At 34.4% G+C, this 26,007-nt stretch overlaps 1 protein-coding gene across 5 annotated transcripts in view; it reads left to right on the top strand.

Annotated features, from left to right (window-relative positions):
- Nucleotides 1-22,569, top strand: part of LOC128176064 (pleckstrin homology domain-containing family H member 1-like) — a 30,800-nt gene extending 8,231 nt beyond the window's left edge. For 2 of the 5 annotated variants that reach the window (XM_052842108.1, XM_052842110.1), the window contains 28 exons: nt 1,631-1,693; nt 5,916-6,074; nt 8,335-8,418; nt 9,098-9,226; nt 9,434-10,498; nt 10,621-10,672; nt 10,794-10,867; nt 11,443-11,620; nt 11,877-12,016; nt 12,164-12,274; nt 12,402-12,488; nt 12,592-12,661; nt 12,760-12,848; nt 12,933-13,013; nt 13,118-13,285; nt 13,620-13,728; nt 13,843-13,955; nt 14,251-14,427; nt 14,824-15,044; nt 15,362-15,539; nt 19,298-19,453; nt 19,652-19,749; nt 19,966-20,107; nt 20,762-20,916; nt 21,085-21,214; nt 21,421-21,501; nt 21,626-21,778; nt 21,899-22,569. In XM_052842108.1, the coding sequence (XP_052698068.1) occupies nt 1,631-1,693; nt 5,916-6,074; nt 8,335-8,418; nt 9,098-9,226; nt 9,434-10,498; nt 10,621-10,672; nt 10,794-10,867; nt 11,443-11,620; nt 11,877-12,016; nt 12,164-12,274; nt 12,402-12,488; nt 12,592-12,661; nt 12,760-12,848; nt 12,933-13,013; nt 13,118-13,285; nt 13,620-13,728; nt 13,843-13,955; nt 14,251-14,427; nt 14,824-15,044; nt 15,362-15,539; nt 19,298-19,453; nt 19,652-19,749; nt 19,966-20,107; nt 20,762-20,916; nt 21,085-21,214; nt 21,421-21,501; nt 21,626-21,778; nt 21,899-21,982 (4,347 nt within the window). In that variant the 3' untranslated portion in view covers nt 21,983-22,569. Of the gene's footprint in view, nt 1-20; nt 1,475-1,630; nt 1,694-4,251; nt 4,535-5,915; nt 6,075-8,334; nt 8,419-9,097; nt 9,227-9,433; nt 10,499-10,620; nt 10,673-10,793; nt 10,868-11,442; nt 11,621-11,876; nt 12,017-12,163; nt 12,275-12,401; nt 12,489-12,591; nt 12,662-12,759; nt 12,849-12,932; nt 13,014-13,117; nt 13,286-13,619; nt 13,729-13,842; nt 13,956-14,250; nt 14,428-14,823; nt 15,045-15,361; nt 15,540-19,297; nt 19,454-19,651; nt 19,750-19,965; nt 20,108-20,761; nt 20,917-21,084; nt 21,215-21,420; nt 21,502-21,625; nt 21,779-21,898 lie in introns of those variants that run through there. The other 3 variants (XM_052842111.1, XM_052842109.1, XM_052842112.1) reach the window with 3 other exon arrangements.
- Nucleotides 22,570-26,007: the final 3,438 nt, after the last annotated feature.

Raw genomic sequence — 26,007 nt, 5'->3', positions numbered from 1 at the left:
AAGGACAGAATTCTGTTCTAATTATTCTTGATGACTATGGTGTATTGAATGCTAATTATTGTAATTGCGTGATCCTTTTGTGAAAATGTGTCTTTGATGATAAGTGTCCTCTGGGGGTAGGAAATTATTAGGATGATGAAAATGAGGTCTCGATGACATACTGTACCATACTTGTTGGTAAATTTTATGTAACCTGATTATATACACATTTGTGTGTATAGGTACATTCTTTTTCTTATTATGATTATGAGACTTGCATGACAATATTGTGTAGACGTATTTTAGCAAGTAACTGTTGCTTGGAGCGAGAAGATTTTGAGATTGGTTATGTTATTGGGTATGAAGATTTAGTATTGTCAGTTGTTTATGATATGACACAGATGGCCAATACAAGCCTTGAAATGATTGCAGAAACTTATTTCTTGCTGCAACAGAATCTACCAAACTATTGCATTTTTCAGCTAATGGTATTCAACAAGCATATAATAGGATTGTATTTTGGTATGCTTCATTTGAACGATATATTTTTTATTCAGGGTATTAGGGTTTTGAGTGTGAGAAACAAGTTAGCATTTTTCTTGTTGAAGATTTTTCAGTGGTTATTGCACTAAAAAAAAAATACTCTGTGTCCCTAATTTGGATCGAATGTAACCTTGGTGAAACTTTTATCCATTCTTGTGAATCTTTATTCAAACGTTCATCCTTTGATTAATGAATTACAGTACATTCTTTTTTAATACCGTTTTTGTTGTTGTCGAATACTGATGTGCTAGAAATAGCACCAAGTTCTAATTCCTCTTCTTAAAACAAGTCTTCTTTAAACAAACCTGAAGCCTCCTAATTAAAGTATTACGGAACAGACAAATTCAATAGAGCTGGAAACAACAACTTGTGAAATGAACTGTCCTCTGAGAACTTTGCGATAATCACCCTAATTCTGATGTCTGACAAAAAAAGTCTGGGCTTAATCTTTTTAAAACTAATTTCTAACAGAAGTGCATTGTTTAAGGCAAGTGGGTAATTCTTTTTAAAAACTCTCCTGATGATGCTAGTTGGTACACGCCGTGATAATGTTGAGTTTGAATGCAACAGGTGGCATCAGGTGTCTACAGGAACTTTGCTCTCGGAGAAGATTAATGATGATTTCATTAATAATGACTCCATTTATTAAATGAACTGTATGTACCTGATTTAAAATTTTATTTGGAGGCACAAAGTAAAAAAAGGCATATTTTCTAAACATCATCAGACAGAAATAAAATATATTCAAATATGTAAACCTACAGTCAAAAAAGAATTTGAGTTTATCAAATGATGACTTTTGTCATGTTGATTGACAATAGACATTCTTTCCACATTGCTTGGATATTTGTACGTGTAGTATTCAATCCAACCATTTGCCTGTTTCACATTGCAGATACTGTTCAGACTAAAGGAGCGGTGGGGTGGGACTGAATTGGTTTTAATTCAATCTGTAACTCTCTCTCTCTTTTCTTTTAATCTATCTGTTTTCAGAGTGAAGATCTCTCATCTGTTTAAAAAACTTATGGGAATATAGAAATTTTATGACAGAAATAAATGATATTGATTTTAAGTGGATATGATTTATTTCTCTCTATTTTGGTTTTAGATGAAAGAGCTAGAGACGAAGAAAAGGGAAGCAGAGAGTCGCGCTGACTCGGCAGAACTAAAGGTACGCATTTTGGAATTCCAACAATTTTCACTGTTTACATCAATATACGTGAAATTCAAGAGGGTTAGACAATCATAATGGCTTAGATTATCTCCGTAACCCAGTGGATCTTCCAGAAGTCAATCCATTTCACTGTCATACCATGGGATTGTAAGAGAAATAGATTGATGCCTCATTAGCACTTCCAAAGAAATTGCACTTTTTTCCCAGCAATATCAAATACCTGTGTGGTCTCCTAATGCACACGTCTTAGAAGGTTTTTCTTTTCTGGCAGAGAAAGTGAAAGGCATTGCATATACATACACAGTAAAAATGTGACCATAGGCTTTGCTGATGGCTTCCATGGAAACTAAACTATTTCAAATATTCAAAGTGTGTCGAGTTTTTTCAGGTGTTTCACACATGTTCTGTGTAACATCAGTTTTTATCTGGCAGTTTTTAGAGTTTACCTAAAGTAATTAAACAAAAAACATATTTATGTACTTATTCAAAATAAAAGTATTGTTTCATTATCACCTCATCAAAAACTTAATGTACTGGATCCTTATAAAAAAGGAGACAACTAGTTATATTAACCCAGCTTTAGCTCTGATGCCAATACCCCTGTTGCAAATATTGACACCATTAGAATAAAAAAGCACTTTTCCTGAAAAAAATTAATGATACTTGACAAGTAAAATATCAGATGATGTGTAATTTATTCAAAAACTGTCAGAGTGCCTCTAGATTCTGATGGTTTTTGATGAAAGCGCTGGATATTAGCTGAAGGCTAGTATGACACCAAGGACTATCACTGATCAATCTAGGAACCGTTGACTTATATGTAGCACTGAGTCCCATTGATCTGATTATTGCTGATTTACATTTGTATCACACAGAACCCTGTAATCATCACACATCTGTAGAATACTAAAAACCCGGTCAGAAAAATTGATTGGGCGGATCAGTGGAGGTGCCCAATATCTCGCCTCCATTGATTGGCTTATTTTCATCCGTTTCTTCTCATGTGACAATTTTATTCTTATCAGGGGACTTTATTATCTTATTTCCAATGAAGCTTCTATTTCAAAAGAGGCATCCAGATTTTTATTTACTGGGCTTGTGTATTGGACATGGCACTGAATAAATCTGTATTATCTTTTACGGAGAGCCTCCTGCAAAATGTGAAAGAAAAGGGAATTTTGACTTCACTGGTAGTTAACCTACAATATTGGTTATCCTTAGTTTACCCTTTAACCTTTGAAAATATACCAGTATTTTTAGTAGCATACCTGAACTAAGGCTCAAGGTATATTGTATATAAATTATTTAGTGTTTGCCTGTGGAATGGCAACATTTTAATTAAAGCATAACATTTGGTTTGAAATTTTCCCAAAGGAATTTTGGAATGTTATGTCTCTTAAAGAAATTTAAGATTCAATAACTAATTATATAACACTCAATCTTTACATGTAGTTTTTTTGAAATCTGTAGTGGTTCTCTGATTTTCTTCTGTCCATTCATCACACACTGCACTTAACTCTCATCAGAAATGCAATGTACTTTCATCAAACTTCATAGAAAGATATGTATTGTTGATAACAGTTAAATTGTATCATCGTTTTCTGTCCTTGACCTTTCAATTGACCTTGACATCACTTATTTCTGTTTTGTAGTTGGACAGCTGTAAAAGATATTTTCTCAGGATCATTTACTGATAAAAATGTCCTTTATTCATCATATTTTACCACTAACTCAGCATGGTGCAAAGATACAGAGTACTGATATGCATTTTTTCATGTTGCAAAAATTAAAATTAGGTAGGGATATTCATGTCTTATGAACAAAAATTCTAGTGTCTAAAAATTTCCTTTTTCACTTTGTAGGTTTGTTGAACCTAAAGATACATGAAATAGTGTATATATGAAAAAACCCCACAAAGATTATACTCAATCATTTATATAAAAAAATTCTTCCAAAAAAAAAACAACTCTTTAAAATGGTGTACACTTCCATCCCCAGATGTTGAGCACAATTATAACTGGCTGTAATAGGAAGCTAGTAGAGTTAGATCTCATTTGTCACTTTTCAGTACTCCCTGAAAATGGTTTTACCACCACAATAATCCGGCCATTAACACTGTTATGTAGAAAACATTATTCGCCATTTCTATTTATCCATTTACTGAAAGCCAGCACTCAGAATTTGCATAAAAGGGATTTTTTTTTGGAAGGCTTCAACACTAAATACATGTATATAAATCTGTATATAGAACACATATCTTGATATGCGAGCTGTATTTAGATCTGTCTGACTCGGATTTTTTTTTACCTATTTATTACCTGGTCACATTACATTTCTTGTATCACATTGTCCCTGTACTGTCAGCTATAAGGAAAAAATGGAATAGTGAAGGACTTTACACTAGACTCTGTTCCATAGAGGTGTTAAAAATGAAGAATAATAGCAATGTTCTAGGGGTCACAAATTAAAAGAAAAACCACGTAAGCTGGTGCATATCTTTGTAAGGGTTTATAAAAGTCCAGAAAAATGTGGTTAATGTGGCATAGGTATCTCGATTGAGATCTCCAATATCTCGACAGCCTATGTCATAATGTTTATATTTCATATATATAGGGCTATTATATTCCCAAGTCAAATGAACCGAGAGAGACACATAAAAAATGTGTGTGTGTGCATTTATTTGCATTCTCCCTGTGCAGTGGTAGTGTGATTATATTACAGCCACATTAAGGGAGCAGGGGGCTTATTAATTCAACTTCGTTAATTAGGATTTCAAGTCTACTGTACAACATGTTCTGTAATAATGCGCAAGAGGCTTACATTGCTAGAATTCAGAAGGTAATTTTTGTCACTTAATAATTCATAATGAATTTTCAATTTTTTATTTCATTTCTAGAGTTCTAATGAAAGGTTTTTTCCCCGTGTAAGGCAATGATAGTTAAAAATTCAGAAACATCTGAGGGGTAATTTGGTTAAAGTTGATTTGGATGTATGCAAGTATATTGTAAATAAGCATACTTATCACTTATCAAGTATATTGTTGATCAATTCTCTTTATTACCTGGTAATGACTATTTTCAAATTTATGTCATCAGTTTTCAGAGAATGATCAAAGTGGACATTCCTTAATTAGTAGAAAGATAAGATCTGGCTATTAATGTAGTTTGAATTGACAATGAGATCTAGTAATTAAATAGCACACATGCCAGGTCCAATGTATATTGTAAACTAAAAGGATGACTTTGTTAGTGTTGAAAGGTAACATTGTCAGTAATGGAACACCTAAGAAGTTTTTACGATAGATACCAACTGTAGTATATTGTAAACTTAAGATACAACCTTACTAGTGTTGAAGGTAATATTATCAATTACAAAGCACATGAGACATTTTTTACATTAGATGTATTAAGGATGTTCGTACATACAGTACATGTACCTGCTTTTCTATGATATAAATGGATGTCTCACTTCACCCTTACTATTAATGGAATCTAAGTTCAGTGTACATTAGCAGACATCTTATATGTCAAGGAATAGGAACTTTAATGGAAGTAATTTATTGCCCTGTTGTATGCAGTACAGCTTGAGTGTATGAAAATTTTCCTTGTTCTTGACCTGACTTTGTTTTCTTGGGGAAATCCTCTGAAGGGAATACTGATACATTCAATATGATTTTATCTTCGAGTTAAGATACTCTTAAAACTGGAGAAGTTTTAAATTGATTGAATGTTGATCACAAGTATCTTTTTCATAATACATTGAATATGCATATAGAAACACCTATCTACAATCATATGTTAAGAATCTTATTTGTGTATGTGGCATTTTATCAAACATTTGGTTGGTCAGTATATAACGAGACACCACTCCTCATTACAACAAACATAGCGATGTCCCAATGTCAAATGTACGCTATTTTGATAAAAATATTGAATTTTTCACATATCTATAAAAAAATCATTTCTCAATTAAATATACATTGTACATTATAAAGTTCATATAATCTTGAAATTCATAGCGCTTGAATTTCATGATATACTTCAACTAAACACAAACAAAAACTTGAACACACTTTCAAGAATACATTTTAAAGTTTTGGATTTTTTTATATCATGAACCTAAGTTATTCAGGATAGGAAAAAATATTTGGGCATTAAAGAGTCTTTATATTTGATTCAGAGAAACCTATAGCTGTGCTAATTTTCTGTGTGTGTTACAGCTTCATGCGATGGAGCAGCAGCTAGCAGCTATAAACTGGCAGCCAGAGCTTGCAGAGAACCGAGACACAGTGGTGGAGGAGTTAGAAAGGAAGTGTCAGGCCCAGGCCACCACCATCCGGTCACTGCAGAGACAGCTGGACGACCAGCAGAAAGAGCACGTAAGTAAAATTTTTTTTAACAGTACATATAAGTCAATGGTACATTATTGTCATACAAGTTATGTTACATGTAAGTCAATGGTACATTTCCATCAATGGTACACATAAGTTGATGTTACATGTAATGTAAGTTGATAGTTAATCTAAATCAGTGGTACATATAAGTCATCAGTACATGTAAGTCATTAGCACATGTAAGTCATTGGTACATGAAAGTCATCATACTTGTGAGTCATTGATACTTGTAAGTCAATGGTACATGTAAGTCTTCAGTACATGAAAGTCATCATACTTGCAAGTCATTAGCATCAGTAAGTCATAGTTATTCTAAGTCATCTGTACATGTATGTCACATGATACATATAAGTTATTAAACATGTTAGACATTGGTACTTGGAAGTCCTCTATACATGTAAGTCATCACTACATGTTATAATAGTCATTGGTACATGTTAGTCATATGTACATAAAAGTCATTAGTACATGTTTATTTAACTCATTGGTATGTGCAAGTCATTGGTACATGTAAGTCAATTGTACATGTAAGTCAATTGTACATGTAAGTCAATTGTACAGGTAAGTCATTGGTACATGTAAGTCAATTGTACAGGTAAGTCATTGGTACATGTAAGTCAATGGTACATGTAAGTCATTGGTACATGTAAGTCATTGGTACAGGTAGGTCAATGGTACATGTAAGTCAATTGTACATGTAAGTCAATGGTACAGGTAAGTCATTGGTACATGTAAGTCAATGGTACAGGTAAGTCATTGGTACATGTAAGTCAATGGTACATGTAAGTCAATGGTACAGGTAAGTCATTGGTACATGTAAGTCAATTGTACATGTAAGTCAATGGTACAGGTAAGTCATTGGTACATGTAAGTCAATTGTACATGTAAGTCATTGGTGCATGTAAGTCGATTGTACATGTAAGTATTAGTAGATCAAACCATTGATACATGAGAGTCAGGTTCTTGTTAGTCATTTGTACATGCAAGTCATTGGTAAATTTTAGTCAATAGTCCATGTAAATCAATGGTACATAGTCATAACAGTGTGTTAATGGTTGTATTATTACGATTGAATATAAATGCCTTCATGGGAAATTTTTTTACATGTTCAAACTATAATGGTTTCTAAAAATAGGACAAAATAGGTGATGATTGTGTTTGTTTTTACCAGGTATTTGTTTGGTTTCTTTTTTTTGGGGGGGGGGGGGGGGGGGGTGAAGGGGGGGGGGGGTGGATGGAGGGAGGATTGTGTATTGTACAAACAGTTACATGGTTTTCAAGAATCGGTCTAAATAGAAGAATATGTAAGTCATGAAAAAAAAGATTTTTATTTTTAAATATTACGAAGTTAAATCTGTACATGAACCATGTTCATGTGTAGTGTACTTGTTGTGAAGGAAAGGTAATGATGAGATGTTTGCTCAACAGTCAGGTGCACTACCTGAAGGGACTCATAAGTTACAGCAATTCAGGTCAAGGTCATAGAGGTGTAAACCAGCTTTATACGAAGTTAATGTCAAAAGTATGCCTTTGAACACTTAATGTGGTAAAAGTTTATGTTGAGTATTGGCAATTTTGATTACATCAGATTCAGTATTATCCTGGGAGGTGGAAAGAAGGAGTGTACACCAGCTATTTAATTGGTGGGAGCTACTAAAATTTAAACAAAGCATTATTGTTCAGGTTCTGAATAATTGATGCACCAAAGTATGAAACTTTCATGGATATAACACAGACTTTCACCAGCAATAAATGTAACTCTATGCACATTCAACACCTTTAGAACTGGGAAGCCAAAAATACTACCTCTGTAATCAGTACATGGTGATTCTCTATAGGGCTCCTTTTTCAGGAAATAGATATTTGATTTCTAAAGAATTACTAATTCTAAATGATTATGAATATGCAAATAGAATTATCTGGCAGATAATTGTCTGTAGAACTTAAATTTCACGTACTTGAGTTTGAGTATCGCAGATAGCAATATGGTGACAATTTTAGCCCCGTAGGACTTTGACACATTTTCGCACATTGAGCAGTAATTGTTTACAATGGGTAATCAAAGAAAGAAGAACTCTTTCTAAAAAGCCTATAAAGATCCATTAAGAATGCAAGGAGAAGCCTTTTCTTACATTTGAGTTCTTTGCATGTGGGCGACCCCCAAATTAAGAACTTTTGAAAGTATTACACTTACGGCTTGGTCTATTTTCATTGTATTTTTTAATCAATAAACCTTTCGTTCTAGATTTTACAAAGACAACAAGATGCTCGGGCTGTGGAGGAAAAAGCTGGCAGGATCAAGGACTGGGTGACCTCTAAGATACAACAGGTAAACAAGCCTACACACAAAACTATTGATGCTATCGGCTGTAGTATCAGTACATTCCCTCAGTGGAACACTTCATGGCTTGATGATGCTGTGTTGCTGAGCTAGTTTCTTTGGACAATTTTCATCACCTGTTTTTAGTATAAAGTTTTTGTCAGTTGTCAAAGTATTTGATCTTGGTTTCCTGCAGAGGACAGAATAGATCTACAGTTAATGCTCTTTGTGATAACACTGCAAGGTGTGTTTTTTTATGACAGCCAATTAGTGCTAACTGAAATGTCCAATAGAAACAAGTTAATGAGCCCAGTGTGATAATTATGATTTCAAAAAAATCTATATAATTTGCTATAAATCACCAGTTTTCCTGTGTTCATTCAATAATCTTTGTGTAATGGCTGGATCATTTTTGTATGTTCTTGATGCATTAATATTTTTTTCTGATATTGTCAAACCGTTTTTCTCTTAGTCACATCACCAGAAAAAAGAACAATTTGGCTTCTTAATCAAATTATTGTGAAAGAGTTGTTGAAGGATAATGAATACCGTTTTCTGTACCAATGTATATCCTTGCTTTGTCATCATAGATAACTATTCTTTTAACAATTTTGAAGGTTTGATATATGGAAAATTGTTACAGAAAGGAATTTTTCATCAGTTTAGTAACATTCCTTATTTTCTACAGATGGACAGTCAGAACAAAGAACTGGTGCATGAGAATGAACTTCTACAGGAACAAGTTGATATTCTCAGAGAGAGGCTGCAGGCACTTCCTGCTCTGGCATCCAAGGAAATCTTCCGACTAAGCCAACAGGTCAGAAACTTTATCACATCATGTAGGTGGAATACATTAATTGCCTGTAAATGATTTGTCGATGACTGTTATCAAGGGCATCAATATAATTTTTACTCTTTTGGTGCCATTCGGTTTGGTACAGGTAATAAATGCATGTTGTAGCTGATTGCCTCAACATCTTTTCTCTGTTAATGGGTTTTTGAAAAATTCTATTGTGTTTTACAGGAAATGTATGCTGGCCATACCTCAGAGGCAGAATCTTCTTGTGTATCACCAGAGTCTCAGCCTCCTTCTGAATTTGCCAGCATTTCTCATCTCCTTGGCTCGCGACCTGTGTCAGAGTCAAGTTCAAGGCCATATTCCCGTCCAGTGTCAGAGGTCAGTCCTATCCGGAGACATTCAGATTCCTCATGGACCGAGTCAGTCAAAAAAGTCCTCAGAGCCCAAAGTCTGTCATTGCCTCCCACAACAGCTGAGCAGGATCAGGAAGCAGCAGACTATGCCGAGTCAGACTCAATGTCAATGTCCAGTTCAAGGTCAGCGTCCATGGCATCAGATGAACCTCCGGAGATTCCAAAGAGACCCTCAAAGTCCTTAGTGGAAACTCTGAAGATGGAAGACATATCTGATGATGACAATAACAATGATACATTTAGCATTACTCCACCCTCTGACGACGGTGTACAAGAAATCACGGCCAATGTCTCGGACAGTGATGACAGTATGGTGGATATTGAAAACGTACCCATATACCAGGAAGTGGACCAGAATCATGAGAGTACATATGAACCGAAGAAAACTGCCCCACCCCAAATCAAAATAGAGAGAAAGGTGTTCCATGATTCTCGTTTGATGGATTCTCTAATTAGTTCCAGTAATGGTAGTGAGGAACTAATAAGTCATGCTAAACTAAAAATCTCAGAAGATATCATATCATTAGAAGTAGATAAAAACGGGGTGGAAATTGAAGAAGAAATAATATCAGTAACCGTAGAACCGGAGTATGCAGAGGTCTGTAAAAGTAGTAGGACAACAAAGATCTCCCCAGGATTACCTCAAGTTAAAAAAAGCCCTCAGCACAGCGCCTACAAAAGTAGTCCGAATGCTGTTAGTGCCATAGCCACCCTACCTCGAGTACGATCCAAGGACCGCAGCAAGCCCGAGATCTTGTACAGCAGTGGACACATGTCAAATCTTTCTCAGGAACACCAACCTCTTCCAGTGTTAAGGCCATCCATAATAAGCCCAACCAGAAATGGAGCCATGAAAACTACAAGAGCAGAAAATTGGGTGAGTGGACACTATTCTGGGAACTCAACTTAATTAGAACATTTGTAATAGCTTTTCATATAAGTATTCTTTGTAGTGGTGAGACTTTACACCTGATTTATGGGTTTTTTTTCTGTTAACAGGACAGAAGAGCACACACAGTGCCAAGAAAATTAAAATCTTCAGATGGTACAGGTACATATAGAAAGAAAAAATATACTTCATATTGCTAAATTTACAACAAAATCTAAAAATAAACATCAATTATACAAGTGATTTGAAAACCAAGACATTAAATAAATCATCTATTCTCTAGATGCAGCAGAATTCTCTGAAGTTGCCAAGCTTTACAAGGAGCTAGATGTCCCAGTGTATGCAACGTTAAAAGGAGTAAGTTTATGTTTTGTTGAGGTCATAAATTATTACTGCACACTTGAACTTTTCACACCATTAATTTATAGCCAACCAATAAATCATTGGGAAAATTTCAGCTGATTGAAGGACACTGGTTTAAATCAATAGTCATTCTCTAAGTCAAGGCATTTTGGGGTTGATCTAGCTTTCATAACAAAGAATTTGTTTCTTATTGCATCATAAAGTGATCAGGAACACTATGGAATGATTTAATTTATAGGGCATGTTGATAATAGGCAGTCAAAGATTGCTCTAAAAAAATTATTTTGACTCACCAAGAAAGATAACTTGTGTATATAAATGCATGTACATGAAATCCAGGAATGAAATTCATATACATTAAACAAATATTCCACTGGAAGCACCTGTCATGCAAATTGATTTCAAAGTCGTCTTTTATTTACAAAATGTTTGAATTATGATTTATATGTTAAGTTAGTCTCGAGTATGTGTACCCTTTAAAATATTTTAAAAATGTAAAGGTTTATGAATTTTAGTCATTTCACCAACTAAAAGATCGTTTCATATCAACTCATCTTCTGATTATGTAGAAGGCAGCACAAATCCGTAGTACCCCATTTACTGACGATGATTCTGAGTCATCAGACAACGAGGATGGAGGTATTACTGACCAATCAGATCTCAGGAACTCAGAATCCCAGCCTTCCACACTGAAACTATCCGACTCCAAGAAACTACAGCAAAGCAGCTCAGGGGCCATCAAGAGAGGTAAATGTGTTTGCTACATATTGGAACTGTAATCAATATACCTAAATGTTTCTGAGAAAAAAGTCAGATGCAAGAAGTATTCACAACAAATGGAAATACAAAAAGAATTATATTATACTGCAATATGATACAAGAACTTACCCTAGTGTTTATCTTGAATATAGTAAATATTTATGTAAAAATTAAAAATATAACTCATTAGGAAAACAAATGTGTTTAAATTACAACTTAAATAAATATTGTCACCTGTCAACAGGTGTGTCCTGTCCCTCAGTATCCTCAGAGGTTTCCTGTGATTATGCTGACCCTCCAGATGAAACATCAGACAAAAGTGATCTGGAGAGTTTGGAACCAGAGAAGAAGTTGCTCCGTTATGCCACAGATAACCATAAACTGGTAATTGATCAAAGGAGATCACTTATATTATAATATCTATCTAATTAATTAAGAAGAGCATATCAAGAAAAGGTTTGAATTCTCTTTATTATGGCAATTATGTGAAAGAAGTTGGATATGGAAGTGTATTGTTATATTCTTCTGTAGGACACTTTAGAAAAGTTTGGCTACCTATCAAAACTAGGTGGAAAAGTCAAGATGTGGAAGAGAAGGTGGTTTGTTCTTAGAAATGGTGAACTATTCTACTACAAATCACAGGTTAGCAAAGGAATCTACAATGCAGTTACCTTACTTAAAAGCAGGAAAGTCATATTATTATTGTTTTATTAGAAAAGATAATGGATATAAAATGTGTATCATTAAGATCTTTTTGTAAATTTTGCAGCATGATGTATTACGCAAACCTCAGGGAACAATTTCTTTGGATGACCAGACTAGGATAGACAATACAAAAGGAGAAACTACTTTCCAGGTAAACAACATACCATACAGGTTAATGAAGGACTGAAAAAGTCCTCTTCCTCTAAATCGTGCAGTGTCACTAGTATTTTTCAGTCTCTCATCTTTATCTGCAGGTCAGCAATTCCAAGAAGACATACTACTTCAATGCAGATTCTTTAGCTGACACAGAAAAATGGATAAAAAGTAAGCATTTAGTTCTATTTAGTGAGATTGCCTTGTGTTGTTTAACTGATTTCATATGGAATTGAATTAAGCTATGAACTATCCATTTGTGTTTGTAGTGTTACAAAAAGTCCTGAAGCGACATGCAACTGGGTTTATCCTGGACCAGCTTGACACTAAAGCAGTGTTCAGAGGGTGGCTGATCAAGGTGAGAAGGCTAAGCTTTTATTCAAAGATTTAGTTGTTGTAGTACCCGGTAATCGTGCAAAGAGTAATGGTATTTGTCTTGTAGGTGAGGCATGGTATAACAAGACGGTGCTGGTGTGTTCTCCTGGGGAGATATTTCCTGTATTATAGAAACAAAACGGACAAGGTAAGAGACTGTGTATCTTAACACATGTACATGATATCTCAAAAAAGAGGACTAGATTAGTGTCATAAAGGTCGTAGCTCTGAGTTTTCATGTGTCTGTTCCAGACCCCTTTCGGTCAGATCCACTTGCGGGATGCAAGGATAGAGGACGTAGACAGTAGCGACGATTCTGACGACGAGGCGGACGGCGAGGTCCTCGGTCAGTTCACCATTGCCATCTGGCCACCATTCCATGGACCCACCTACCTCAGGCTGCCCAGCAAACACGAAAAGGTGGGACTAAAATTAGATGGACAATGTTTTGATATACATTGTATTATTGTAGTTTCATTAAAATTCATGGCCATTCATTTTTTGTGGACTTAATGAAAATTGCAGTTTTAAGGATATTTAAATTTGTTGATGATGATCATATCAATACAATATGTTATCAGCTTTTGCATTTCAATGGACATTTGATTTCTTGGATCAACTTATAAACAAATCAACAAAAATTATTATTCAGCAAGTTTTGATGAAACCAAAGTATAATAAGTTTGAGAACTGTGTCGACTAATTTTGGCTTGGAGGTGAAAATCAATTTGACTTCTGATGCTTGTTTTGTAAGGATTCCTGGCTCTATCATCTGACTGTGGCTGCAGGTGGAGGGACAGGCAATGTTGGGACAGAGTATGAACAGCTCATTGCAAAGGTCATGGAGGCCAATGGTGATCCCAGTAAGTCAGCTCTGATCCATGCTTTACTTCAAACAAAAATTAATTGGAAAATTTTTTGAGTGGTGAGTAAATTGGGCATGTTTTCTAAGTATTCTTCCTTCTTTTCTTTTCTAGACTCTTTATACTGGAAGCATCCCATGATGCTCCACACCAAAGAACCTCTAACGAAACCTCTCACAACACTTCCCTCGGAAGATCTGCAAGAAAGAGCTCTGGATCTATCAAGGGTAAGTTCATTACAACACACATACAGTTTAATTAAAATATCTGGAACATCAACATCTCGAACACCATGCATATATTGAAGGGAGCTGGAAGTCCAAACACTGTTTTAAGATGCATTTTACCCTTCTAATCATTGATAATTAAAACAGTACTGAAAATTAAGCAGTATGTTCTACTTCAGCACTTCAACACTTAAGTCTGAATATATGTTTTTCTAAGAAATTTAGGTCTGAACATTATTTTTGAATGATGCATTTTGGAGTCAATGAGACAAACATTCTATTAATATTTTGACAGGACATCAATGACTTTATGTACACCCAGATTGATTCCTCTCGACTGGAGATCCACGTGGAGCTGGCTCAGGCCTTGTTTCACACCTGTCTACAGTTCCCAGAACTACAGAATGAGTTTTATTGTCAGATGATCAAACAACTGTCTCCTCATCCTGTCACCCACAAAACAGCGGTACAAGTGAGATATATCTACAGAAGGATCAATGTTTGCTAAAGATTATTGTCATTGACCCTATATTTACACCTACCAGTAATACACAAAGAAATTTATAATGGGATAATTGTTGGTTAACTATACAGTGAAACTCAGATCCTTGGAACATACTCGTAACAATTTCAGGCTTACAATGAATGAATGAAACTTCCCCTAGATTTAATAGCATACAAAAATGTATCAAACTTAACATGTAACCTACCAGTATATAGCAAATCAAAATTGCTCAGTCATATCACTTCACTGTAACCTTGTATTAAAGAATTCCAACTTATTTAACACAGACTTAATTTTTAGGAACATTTTCATCTAGAAGTGCTTTGCAGCATTCATAATTTCTGTGCTTATTGTTTTACACAGAACCTGCTGCTGTGTGGTAAACATTCCTGGTACCTGTGCCACACCACTCCTACCTCCCCCACAAACTCGGTGTCGGACCTGACTGAGGGCAAGCTGAACCCCATCACCACCGTGTTCCTCCAGGGCTGGCAGCTCCTGTCCCTCGCCTCCTCACTGTTCCTCCCCAAGCAGTCCATCATGTGGCACCTCAAGGTTCACCTCCAGAGAAATGCAGACCCAAGGTATCCCAGGAGCTCTGTCTTCTGTCCCTTACAGTATTGATAAACTCAATATTCATTACAATTATCTGGGCACATTATTAAAAGGAATTGTCAAATTTAGCTGCAGACCTCACAAAACTTGCTATATCAGTGATTTTGCTCTATTTGTGTTTATAAGTGAGTTTAATTATACAAATAAGGTTTAATGATTCTTCTGATTTAGGACAGAATTATGACAATAATGTATTTTTAACTGAGGTCTACCCCCATTTAAACCACGAACTGCAAAGTAAATTACAGTGTCTGTACATATCAAATACACTAACAAAAATTTTCAGGCATGACATGGGGAAGTATGCCATTTTCTGCCAAAGAGCATTAGAGAGAACAATCCTGAAAGGAAATCGAGATGCCAGACCGTCTCGTATGGAAATAATGTCCATCTTGTTACGCCATCCCTATCACCACTCCCAGCCAATCAGCATCCCTGTCCACCTCATGAACAACACCTATCAGGTATGCATAGTTCCATTACAACCAATTCTAAATTTGTTTATATTTTACTCTGATTTTAGAGTTGTGATACTGGTACGAGTGCTTAAAAAGACAGATGATTGATAGCTGTGTGATAAAAACTGTTTACTTGTTGTATGTGATAAGTTTTGGATGTATATGTATTTGTTGTATATGATAAGTTTAAACTGTTTTTAGCTCACCGAGACGAAGTCAAGGAGAGCTTATGCTATACCCTCGGCGTCGGCGTCGGCGTCGGCGTCCGGACCTGGTTAAAGTTTTTGTTGCAGGTCCTGTATCTAAGCTATTACTTGTCCTATCTTCACCAAACTTGCATGGATGATGCATCTGGACCTACCTATGGACTTGAAGACTTGGATGCTGAATCTGGGTCCTAAATTTCAGATGCTGGAGGAGGTTAATGTTGTTGGACCAGGTTAAAGTTTTTGTTGCAGGTGCCCTTTGATAGCAGTATCTTAGTTACTGCTGGTCTGTACTTCACCAAACTTGCATGGATGGTGTGCCTTATGATACTGATGCACCAGACAGGCTTGAGTGCTGAATCTGAGCTATAGGTTTCGGATGCTGGAGGAGGTTAAGGTTTTTGGAGCAGGTTAAAGTTTTTGTTGCGGGTACCCATTGATAGCAATATCTAAGTTACTACTGGTCCTAACTTCACCAAACTTGTATGGATGATGCGTCTTATGATACTGATGCACCTGACAAGCTTGAATGCTGAATCTGAGCAATAGGTTTCGGATGCTGGAAGAGGTTAAGGTTTTTAGAGCTGGTTAAAGTTTTTGTTGCAGGTGCCCTCTGATGATTAATCTTAGTTACTACTGGTCCTAACTTCACCAAACTTGTATGGATGGTGTGTCTTATGATACTGATGCACCTGACAAGCTTGAATGCTGAATCTGAGCAATAGGTTTCGGATGCTGGAAGAGGTTAAGGTTTTTAGAGCTGGTTAAGTTTTTGTTGCAGGTGCCCTCTGATGATTATATCTTAGTTACTACTGGTCCTAACTTCACCAAACTTGTATGGATGGTGCGTCTTATGATACTGATGCACCTGACAAGTTTGAATGCTGAATCTGAGCAATAGGTTTCGGATGCTGGAGGAGGTTAAGGTTTTAAGAGCTGGTAAGATAAAGTTTTTGAAACAGGTGCCCTCTGATGATGATAACTTAGTTATTACTTGTCCTTACTTCACCAGACTTCCATGGATGGTGTGTCTTATGATACTGATGCACCTGACAAGCTTGAATGCTGAATCTGAGCAATAGGTTTCGGATGCTGGAAGAGGTTAAGGTTTTTAGAGCTGGTTAAGTTTTTGTTGCAGGTGCCCTCTGATGATTATATCTTAGTTACTACTGGTCCTAACTTCACCAAACTTGTATGGATGATGCGTCTTATGATACTGATGCACCTGACAAGCTTGAATGCTGAATCTGAGCAATAGGTTTCGGATGCTGGAGGAGGTTAAGGTTTTAAGAGCTGGTTAGATAAAGTTTTTGAAACAGGTGCCCTCTGATGATGATAACTTAGTTATTACTTGTCCTTACTTCACCAGACTTCCATGGATGGTGTGTCTTATGATACTGATGCACTTGACAGGCTTGAATGCATAGTCTGGTTTCGGATGCTGGATAAATTTAAGTTTTTAGGAACAGGTCACATGTTTAATAGATGATAGTACTATTTCAAACTTGCATAGTTGATTTAACTGTAATATGAATGAATCGCAGAGGTAGCTTCAGATGCAGAGCTTGATCTCCATTATCAAGGATGCTAAAAAATAAATCTTAGTTATTACTGGTCGTAACTTCACCAAACTTGAATGGATGGTGTGTCTTATGATACAGATGCACCTGACAGGCATGGATGCTAAATCTGAGCCATAGGTTGCGGATGCTGGAGGAAGTTAAGGTTTTAATTGCTAGTGCCCTCTGATGATGATATCTTAGTTATTACTGGTCTAAACTTCACCAAAATTGCATGGATGATGCGTCTTATGATACAAATGCACCTGATGGGCTTGAATGCTGAATCTGAGCCATAGGTTTCGGATGCTGGATGAGGTTTAGTTTTTTGGAACAGGTCACATGTTTTATAGATGATAGCTTGCATAGTTGATTTAACTTTATTATAAATTAAATGCAGAGGTTGCTTCAGAAGCAGAGCCTGATCTCCGTTATCAAGGATGCTAAAGAAATCTCCTACCTCAATCAAACCACCTCGATAGATAGATGTGTTTGTTGATAAATGATATAACATGATTCCTATGATAAAGTATTGTATGATATGAAACAATATTGTTTGATATGATACAATATGATATCATATGTTATATTGTAAAAAGTTATACGATACGATATGATATTGTATCAATTTTTTTGATATTTTATGATATGATTATGTATCATGATATTGTTATGTATAGTATTGTATATTATGATACAATATTGTATAATATTATATTGTATTTTTAATTTATTATTTTTATCACATGATACAATTACATAAGATATTGCAAAATATTATATTGTATCCTATGATACAATATTGTATATTCTATAATATTGTATCATACAATATTGTATAATATGATATTGGTTTCAGTAATATAGAATTATATCACATGAAATTGTATTATATGATATTGTAATATTATATTATATTGTATTATACGATATTGTATGATATGATATTGGTTTATATGATATATTATCATATCACATGAAATTGTATTATATGATATTGTAATATATTTTATTGTGTCATATGATGCAATACGTATAATATAATAATGTATTTTATAATATTTCACCATATCACATAATATTGTATCATTTGATAAGATACAATGTTGGAATCAAATTATATTGTATTATATGATATAATATCATATAATGTATTAAATATGTTTCAGTGTCATTCAATACAATATCATTCTATATTATACAATATAATATCATGTTTCAGTGTTATGATGTATTATATAATATGATATTGTAATATGATACTATATTGTATTATATTTTATGATATTGTATTATGTGATCAAATACAATAAGGTATAACACAAAACAATGTCATATCATACGTTACAATATCAAATCTCATTATTGTTTATTACGGTATTTTATTTATTATATGATATATATTATATTAGAAATATGACATGATGCAATATTTAATTTTATATCATTGTATTGATTAACATATGAACATATGATTATCATAAAAAAATTTATCAGATGATATACGATATTTTGTCAAAACAGAATCCATGAATATCCAAGATCATAAAGTATGATTTTCATATAAAATGATAAAGGTGGTCTTATGAAGGTGATGTCTCATAAGGGTGATGCTCCGTCTCGGTGAGCTTAGTAATCTATGATTACCTATGTTTGTTGTATATGATAAGTTTTAACTGTTTTTGTTGTACTAGTATATGATAAGTTTTGACTGTATATGTTGTAGGTGATAAGTTTTGATTGTATTTGCTGTAGGTGATAAGTTTTGATTGTATTTGCTGTAGGTGATAAGTTTTGATTGTATTTGCTGTAGGTGATAAGTTTTGAATGTATATGTATTTGTTGTATATGATAAGTTTAAACTGTTTTTGTTGTATATGATAAGTTCAAACTGTTTTTGTTGTATATGATAAGTTTTAACTGTTTTTGTTGTACTAGTATATGATAAGTTTTGACTGTATATGTTGTAGGTGATAAGTTTTGATTGTGTTTGCTGTAGGTGATAAGTTTTGATGGGTCTACCACTGTGGAGGAGTTCACACAGTGCATCAATAAAACCATCAACATTCGTGATTCCAAGTACTCAGGATTTTCTCTCTTTTCTGATCACCCAGTCAACACAGATGTAGAGCAGTGCCTACAGTTACATGTCAAGGTCAGAGTCAAAGGTCAAGGTTATTACAAGCACAATGAATAATGTATACAGCTTCACTATAAACTTTAAACTGGCAAATCTTACAGAAGAACTTTTTTTCTAATGATTATTCAAATTAGTTTATATTCTTCATCAGAGCAAAGTGAATTTAAGTACTTAATGTTTAGTAAGCAGAATAAATCATCTTTTAAATTACAGATTTGTGATGTTATTTCGAGATGGGAAAAATCTTATCAAGATTTTCACTCAGGGAAACTAGATAGCAACAAGACAATACGCTTTCTGTACAAAAACAGGTTTGTATTTTGAATCGAGTCCTACTTCTGTTCAACTGGGTCAGAATCATTTTCATCTTCATATACATGTATATTGATATACATCTTTCCTTTCGCCAATGATAATAAGTAACTCGAAGACATTGCTTTTTTAAAACCTATTTTCAGTAAGCATATTCTTAGATTCATTAAACATTTCTAGTAATGGTACCAATAATTTTTGTTTTGTATACCCAGGTTGTACTTCAAAAGCTTAAGTGCATCAGAGACAGAGAAGGAAAAATTACTCTTAGCATATCAAATCAATGAGGAAATTATTTATGGAAGATTTCCACTGAACAAGGACTTGGCTCTTGAACTAGCATCTCTCCTAGCTCAGGTATTAATTGGCTCAGATTGGATAGTATGCTTAATGAAATAAAAAAAAAGAATTTTGAAGTTTTCATTACTCCAGTTATATAAATTCATATTTTATGTTGGAGTGGCAAAAAATATACCTTGTACTGCATGCTGAAAACCAACCTTTAATTTTAGATGAGAAATTTGAAACATTCACAGAAACATTATTGTTTGTAAAATTTATCAATAAGACCAGTGTTTTCATGATCTAATATTTGTTCAAGCTTATCTACATTGCTAAGTCATAAGAAATAGTCCTAATTGTCTAGTCACATGTAACTTAGAAAAAAGTCACCTCTAATGAAGTTGTTTTACATGTACATCAATATAGAAATCGAGATTTGACATGAAATGCATTAACTGTGTGTTGTAGGTAGAGTTTGGGACCTTCATTAATTGTGTATGTTGTAGGTAGGGTTTGGGGACCTTCATTAATCATGTATGTTGTAGGTAGAGTTTGGGGACCTTCATTAATCATGTATGTTGTAGGTAGAGTTTGGGGACCTCCAGGCCCCCAGTGAATTAATTGTGTGTGTTTGTAGGTAGAGTTTGGGGACCTCCGTGCCCCCAGTGAATTAATTGTGTGTGTTGTAGGCTGAGTTTGGGGACCTTCATTAATTGTGTGTGTTTGTAGGTAGAGTTTGGGGACCTCCGTGCCCCCAGCGAGTCCAGTCAGGCCAGCAGCAGCAGCTCCTCTCCATTCCACAGTAACATCACCAACCAGCTCTCCTCAGTCATAGATAAGTTCTATCCCAGGAAATACACAGATGCTGAGGAGACTGAGCAGAGGTCCGTGTCCTTGTTTATATACATGTTTAAATGTATAGTTCAAATATTACAAAGAACAATTCTAAAAAAATTAAAAGTATTTAACTTTCCCTCATCCTGATTTTTCCATGATGATAAATTTTCCATGATGATAAAGCGTGTGTTTGATGCTGTGGACTTCTCTTACAGAGCTGTGGTGATGAAACTGTTGGAGAGGTGGACCTCCCTCCGAGGTCGTACTATACAGGACTGTGTCCGCGTGTACCTAGCTGTGGTCAGGAAGTGGCCATTCTGTGGAGCCAAGCTATACATGGCAAAGGTAATTTGCCAATGGTACTTTTTATCATTAATTTGATTACATGTTCAAGTTCTAAAATGTACCAGGTAAACAGTGTACCTGGTATTTGCCCTTGGATTAGTATGAATTTGAGTTTTAAGTGTAGATGCTGTCGACTTATACATGTATATCTATGTTGAGTGTAGATGCTGTTGACTTTTACATGTATATCTACACTCTATTAACAGAGTCGGGGTTCCATCAGTCCGGAGGATGTGTGGATCGCCGTACAGGAGGACGGAATCTCTGTACTGGAGCATGCAACCATGGTAAGTCATCAGATTCTGCTGACAATGCATATAATGTGCTCTGTTTACGGATGGTAAGTTATTGCAAGTTTATATACATTTTACTGTTTAGTTCTGCCATGCATTCTCTAAAATGTTATTCTAGCAACCCCTGAACACCTACGACTACCGCTCGGTGATCACATTCGGCGGATGGAAGGAGGACTTTATGCTGGTGGTCAGCCAGCTGTTTGAGTCGGCTCCACATCACTACGAACACAGAACAGAGAAACTTCTGTTTGTCATGTCAAAGTTCAAGGTCAGTACTGCATTCAAATTTATTGGAATTCAAATTTTGTAGTTCTTTGAAATCGGTGTATGGTAAATGAAGCTACTTCTGGTAATTATTGTTACATTTATTATGATGTGTTTGATTCAGATCTTGGATTTGACATTATTGATTGCAAGCTACATCAATGCCCGTGTTCAGAGACCTTCACAAGATACCAGTCCAGACATCTGAGGTCAAAGTTCAAGGTCATTAAGACCTATCGTATAACTTAAGTACTTCAATAACTTTCTGTCATAGATTTTTTAAATTGATACATTGTTCACTTATTCACAGTGCAATGAAATGTGTTCATGTAGTTTTGAAGTTAACTATCCAAGCTAATACTGTTATCAAATACTCAGGTATATTTACAACCAAATGTTCATTTTTTTTTTACTTTATTGTTGCAATACTTTGTGAACTTATGAAAATGGAGTGCATTTTAGTTTGTTAATAGATTTTTTTTTTCTTTGAAAGAAGAAACCTTTCCTTCATTACAAGTGTTACAGTAAATGTTATATTTTATATTGGACATAAACAATACTCTTGTCTAACCTACCAGTTCATTTGAAGTTAAGTATCCAGAGCTGTCATTCTGTATTGAATTCATGTTGTACATTCCAGCAAAACACTGTTCCTTTAAAGATTCTTGATTTTAAAATCAGATAAACTTCTTGTATTTTAGATGTAGAACATTTAAAAACATTGTGCACCATATAAATCATTAATGAACAATATGATGCTAATTAGAATAGAAAATTTATACATTGAATAGATTACTTTTTAGCTCACCGAGACAAAGTCGGGGGGAGCTTATGCTATACCCTCGGCGTCGGCGTCGGCGTCGGCGTCGGCGTCCGGACCTGGTTAAAGTTTTTGTTGCAGGTCCTGTATCTAACTTATTACTTGTCCTATCTTCACCAAACTTGCATGAATGATGCATCTGGACCTACTAATGGACTTGAGAGACTTGGATGCTGAATCTGGGCCATGAATTTCAGATGCTGGAGGAGGTTAAGGTGTTTGGAGCAGGTTAAAGTTTTTGTTGCAGGTGCCCTTTGATAGCCATTTCTAAGTTACTACTGGTCCAAACTTCACCAAACTTGCATAGAGGGTGTGTCTTATGATACTGATGCACCTGACAGGCTTGAATGCTGAATCTGAGCCATAGGTTTCGGATGCTGGATGAGGTTAAGGTTTTTAGAGCTGGTTAAAGTTTTTGGAGCAGGTGCCCTCTGATGATTATATCTTACTTACTACTGGTCCTTACTTCACCAAACTTGCATGGATGGTGTGTCTTATGATACTTTTGCACCTGACAGGCTTGAATGCTGAATCTGAGCCGAAGGTTTCGGATGCTAGATGAAGTTAGGTTTTTCGAGCAGGTTAAAGTTTTTGTTGCAGGTGCCCTTTGATAGCCATTTCTAAGTTACTACTGGTCCAAACTTCACCAAACTTGCATAGATGGTGCGTCTTATGATACTGATGCACCTGACAGGCTTGAATGCTGAATCTGAGCCATAGGTTTCGGATGCTGGATGAGGTTAAGGTTTTAAGAGCTGGTTAAAGTTTTTAGAGCAGGTGCCCTCTGATGATCATATCTTAGTTATTACTGGTCCTAACTTTACCAAACTTACATGGATGGTGTGTCTTATGATACTGATGCACCTGACAGGCTTGAATGCTGAATCTGAGCCATAGGTTTCGGATGCTGGATGAGGTTTAGTTTTTTTGGAACAGGTCACATGTTTAATATATGTAGGTAATAGCACTATTTCAAACTTGCATATATGATCTAACTATAATATAAATGAATGGCAGAGGTAGCTTCAGATGCAGAGCCTGATCTCCATTATCAAGGATGCTAAAAAATATATCTTAGTTATTTCTGGTCCTAACTTCACCAAACTTGCAAGGATGGTGCGTCTTACGATACTGATGCACCTGACAGGCATGAATGCTGAATCTGAGCCATAGGTTTCGGATGCTGGATGAGGTTAAGGTTTTAAGAGCTGGTTAAAGTTTTTAGAGCAGGTGCCCTCTGATGATTATATCTTAGTTATTACTGGTCCTTACATCACCAAACTTGCAGGGATGATGCATCTCATGATACTGATGCATCTGACAGGCTTGAATGCTGAATCTGAGCCATAGGTTTCGGATGCTGGATGAGGTTTAGTTTTTTGGAACAGGTTACATGTTTTATAGATAATAGCTTGCATAATTGATTTAACTATAATATAAATGAATTGCAGAGGTAGCTTCAGATGCAGAGCCTGATCTCCATTATCAAGGATGCTAAAAATTCTCCTACCTCACTCAAACCTGCTTGATAGATGTGTTTGTTGTTAAATGATTTAACATGATTCCTATGATATAGTATTCTATGATATGATACACTATTGTTTTATATGATACAATGTAATATCATACATTATATTGTAAAAAGTTATATGATATGATATGAAATTGTATCAATTTTTTTGTACATTATTATATGATATTGTATTATGATATTGTTATGTATAGTATTGTATATTATTATACAATATTGTAGAATATGATATTGTATAATATATTATTATATCGAATGATATTGTTTCATATTATATTGCAATATATGATATTGTATCATATGATACGATATTGTATATTATAATTATAGCATATCATATGATACAATATTGTATAATATGATATTGGTTTATATAATATATTGTTATATAATACATGAAATTGTATTATATGATATTATAAGATATCATATAATATGATATTGTATTATATGATATTGTATCATATGATATGATATTGTATAAAATGATATTGTATTATATAATATCGTACTGTATCAGATGATATTGTATCATATGATATGAAACAATGTTTTATCAAATTATATTGTATCATATGATACAATATTGTGTATCAAATATAATACAATATCATACAATACAAAATTATACTATATTATACAATATAATATCATATGTTACAATATTGTGATGTATTATGTGATATGATATAGTATCAAATAATGCTATATTGTATTTATATTAGATACTATGATATTGTATTATGTGATTAAATACAATAATGTATAACACGATACAATGTCATATTATATGTTACAAAATCATATTGCATCAATATTTATTACAGTATTATATTGTATTAAATGATATATATTGTAAGTATCATTGGATGCAATATCATATTTTATATTATTGTATTGATAAACATTGTATCTTATAATAATGTATGAAATGAACATAGGATTATCATACAATTTTTTTACATATGATATACGATATTGTGTCAAAACAGTATCCATGAATATCCAAGATCATTAACTATGATTTTCATATCATATGATAAAGGTGGTTTTAAAGGTGATGCCTCATAAAGTTGATGCCTCGTCTCGGTGAGCTTTGTAATCTGTGATTACCTATGTTTGTGTTTTTGTGTAACTCTTTAGCTTAGGTACAGTTTTATAAGTGGTACATTTTGATACCTTTATTTTAGAATTTTTTTCCTGTAGTTAACATAGTTCTGCAGAACCAACAAAACAGGCATAATGAAATTTCTTGCTTTACTATATACTTACACTTGTACATGTACTGAATTTGATGCACATGCTTTAATTCAAAAACTAATTAATCTTGTATGCCAATTTAATAAGCATTTAATTATAACTTGTTTTAGATTTAATAATTGCTGTCCAAATATTGTAAAAATTTATATTTTATCTGGTTTCCTACAAATCTTTATCATAGTTTAAGTTTTTCTCCAAATGTATATCTTTTAATGCATTGTTCAAGGTTGTTCTGTACATTGTTGAAGGTTTGATAGTCTAGATTACGGTAGGTTATACACTGTACTACAGTCAGCATTACACTCCCAGAGATTACAGAATCTAGTCTTACCCTCTTGTTATTGTTGTACTGCATTTGTTATTCTTGTTAGATCTACCAATCAGGTACTGATTATGTGTATGTATAGGGCAGGGTGTCTGTTTTTACTGACTGTTAAAGGATTAAACCCAGTTGCAATTTAATCTGTATGTAGAATAGTCTTTCTGTACTTGTTACCCTCTCACACACTTAGTTTTAAAGCTTGTTAATTTTTAAAACTAAATTGTTTTGCAATAGAACAGCAATAATGATGTAATTGAAGCTGCATTATACTGTATTGTATTTATTGGGCAGTTCATTGTG

This window comes from Crassostrea angulata, chromosome 3, assembly GCF_025612915.1.
Source record: "Crassostrea angulata isolate pt1a10 chromosome 3, ASM2561291v2, whole genome shotgun sequence".
NCBI classification, from domain to species: Eukaryota; Metazoa; Mollusca; class Bivalvia; order Ostreida; family Ostreidae; genus Magallana; species Magallana angulata.
This window is presented reverse-complemented; position numbering and strand designations above follow the sequence as displayed.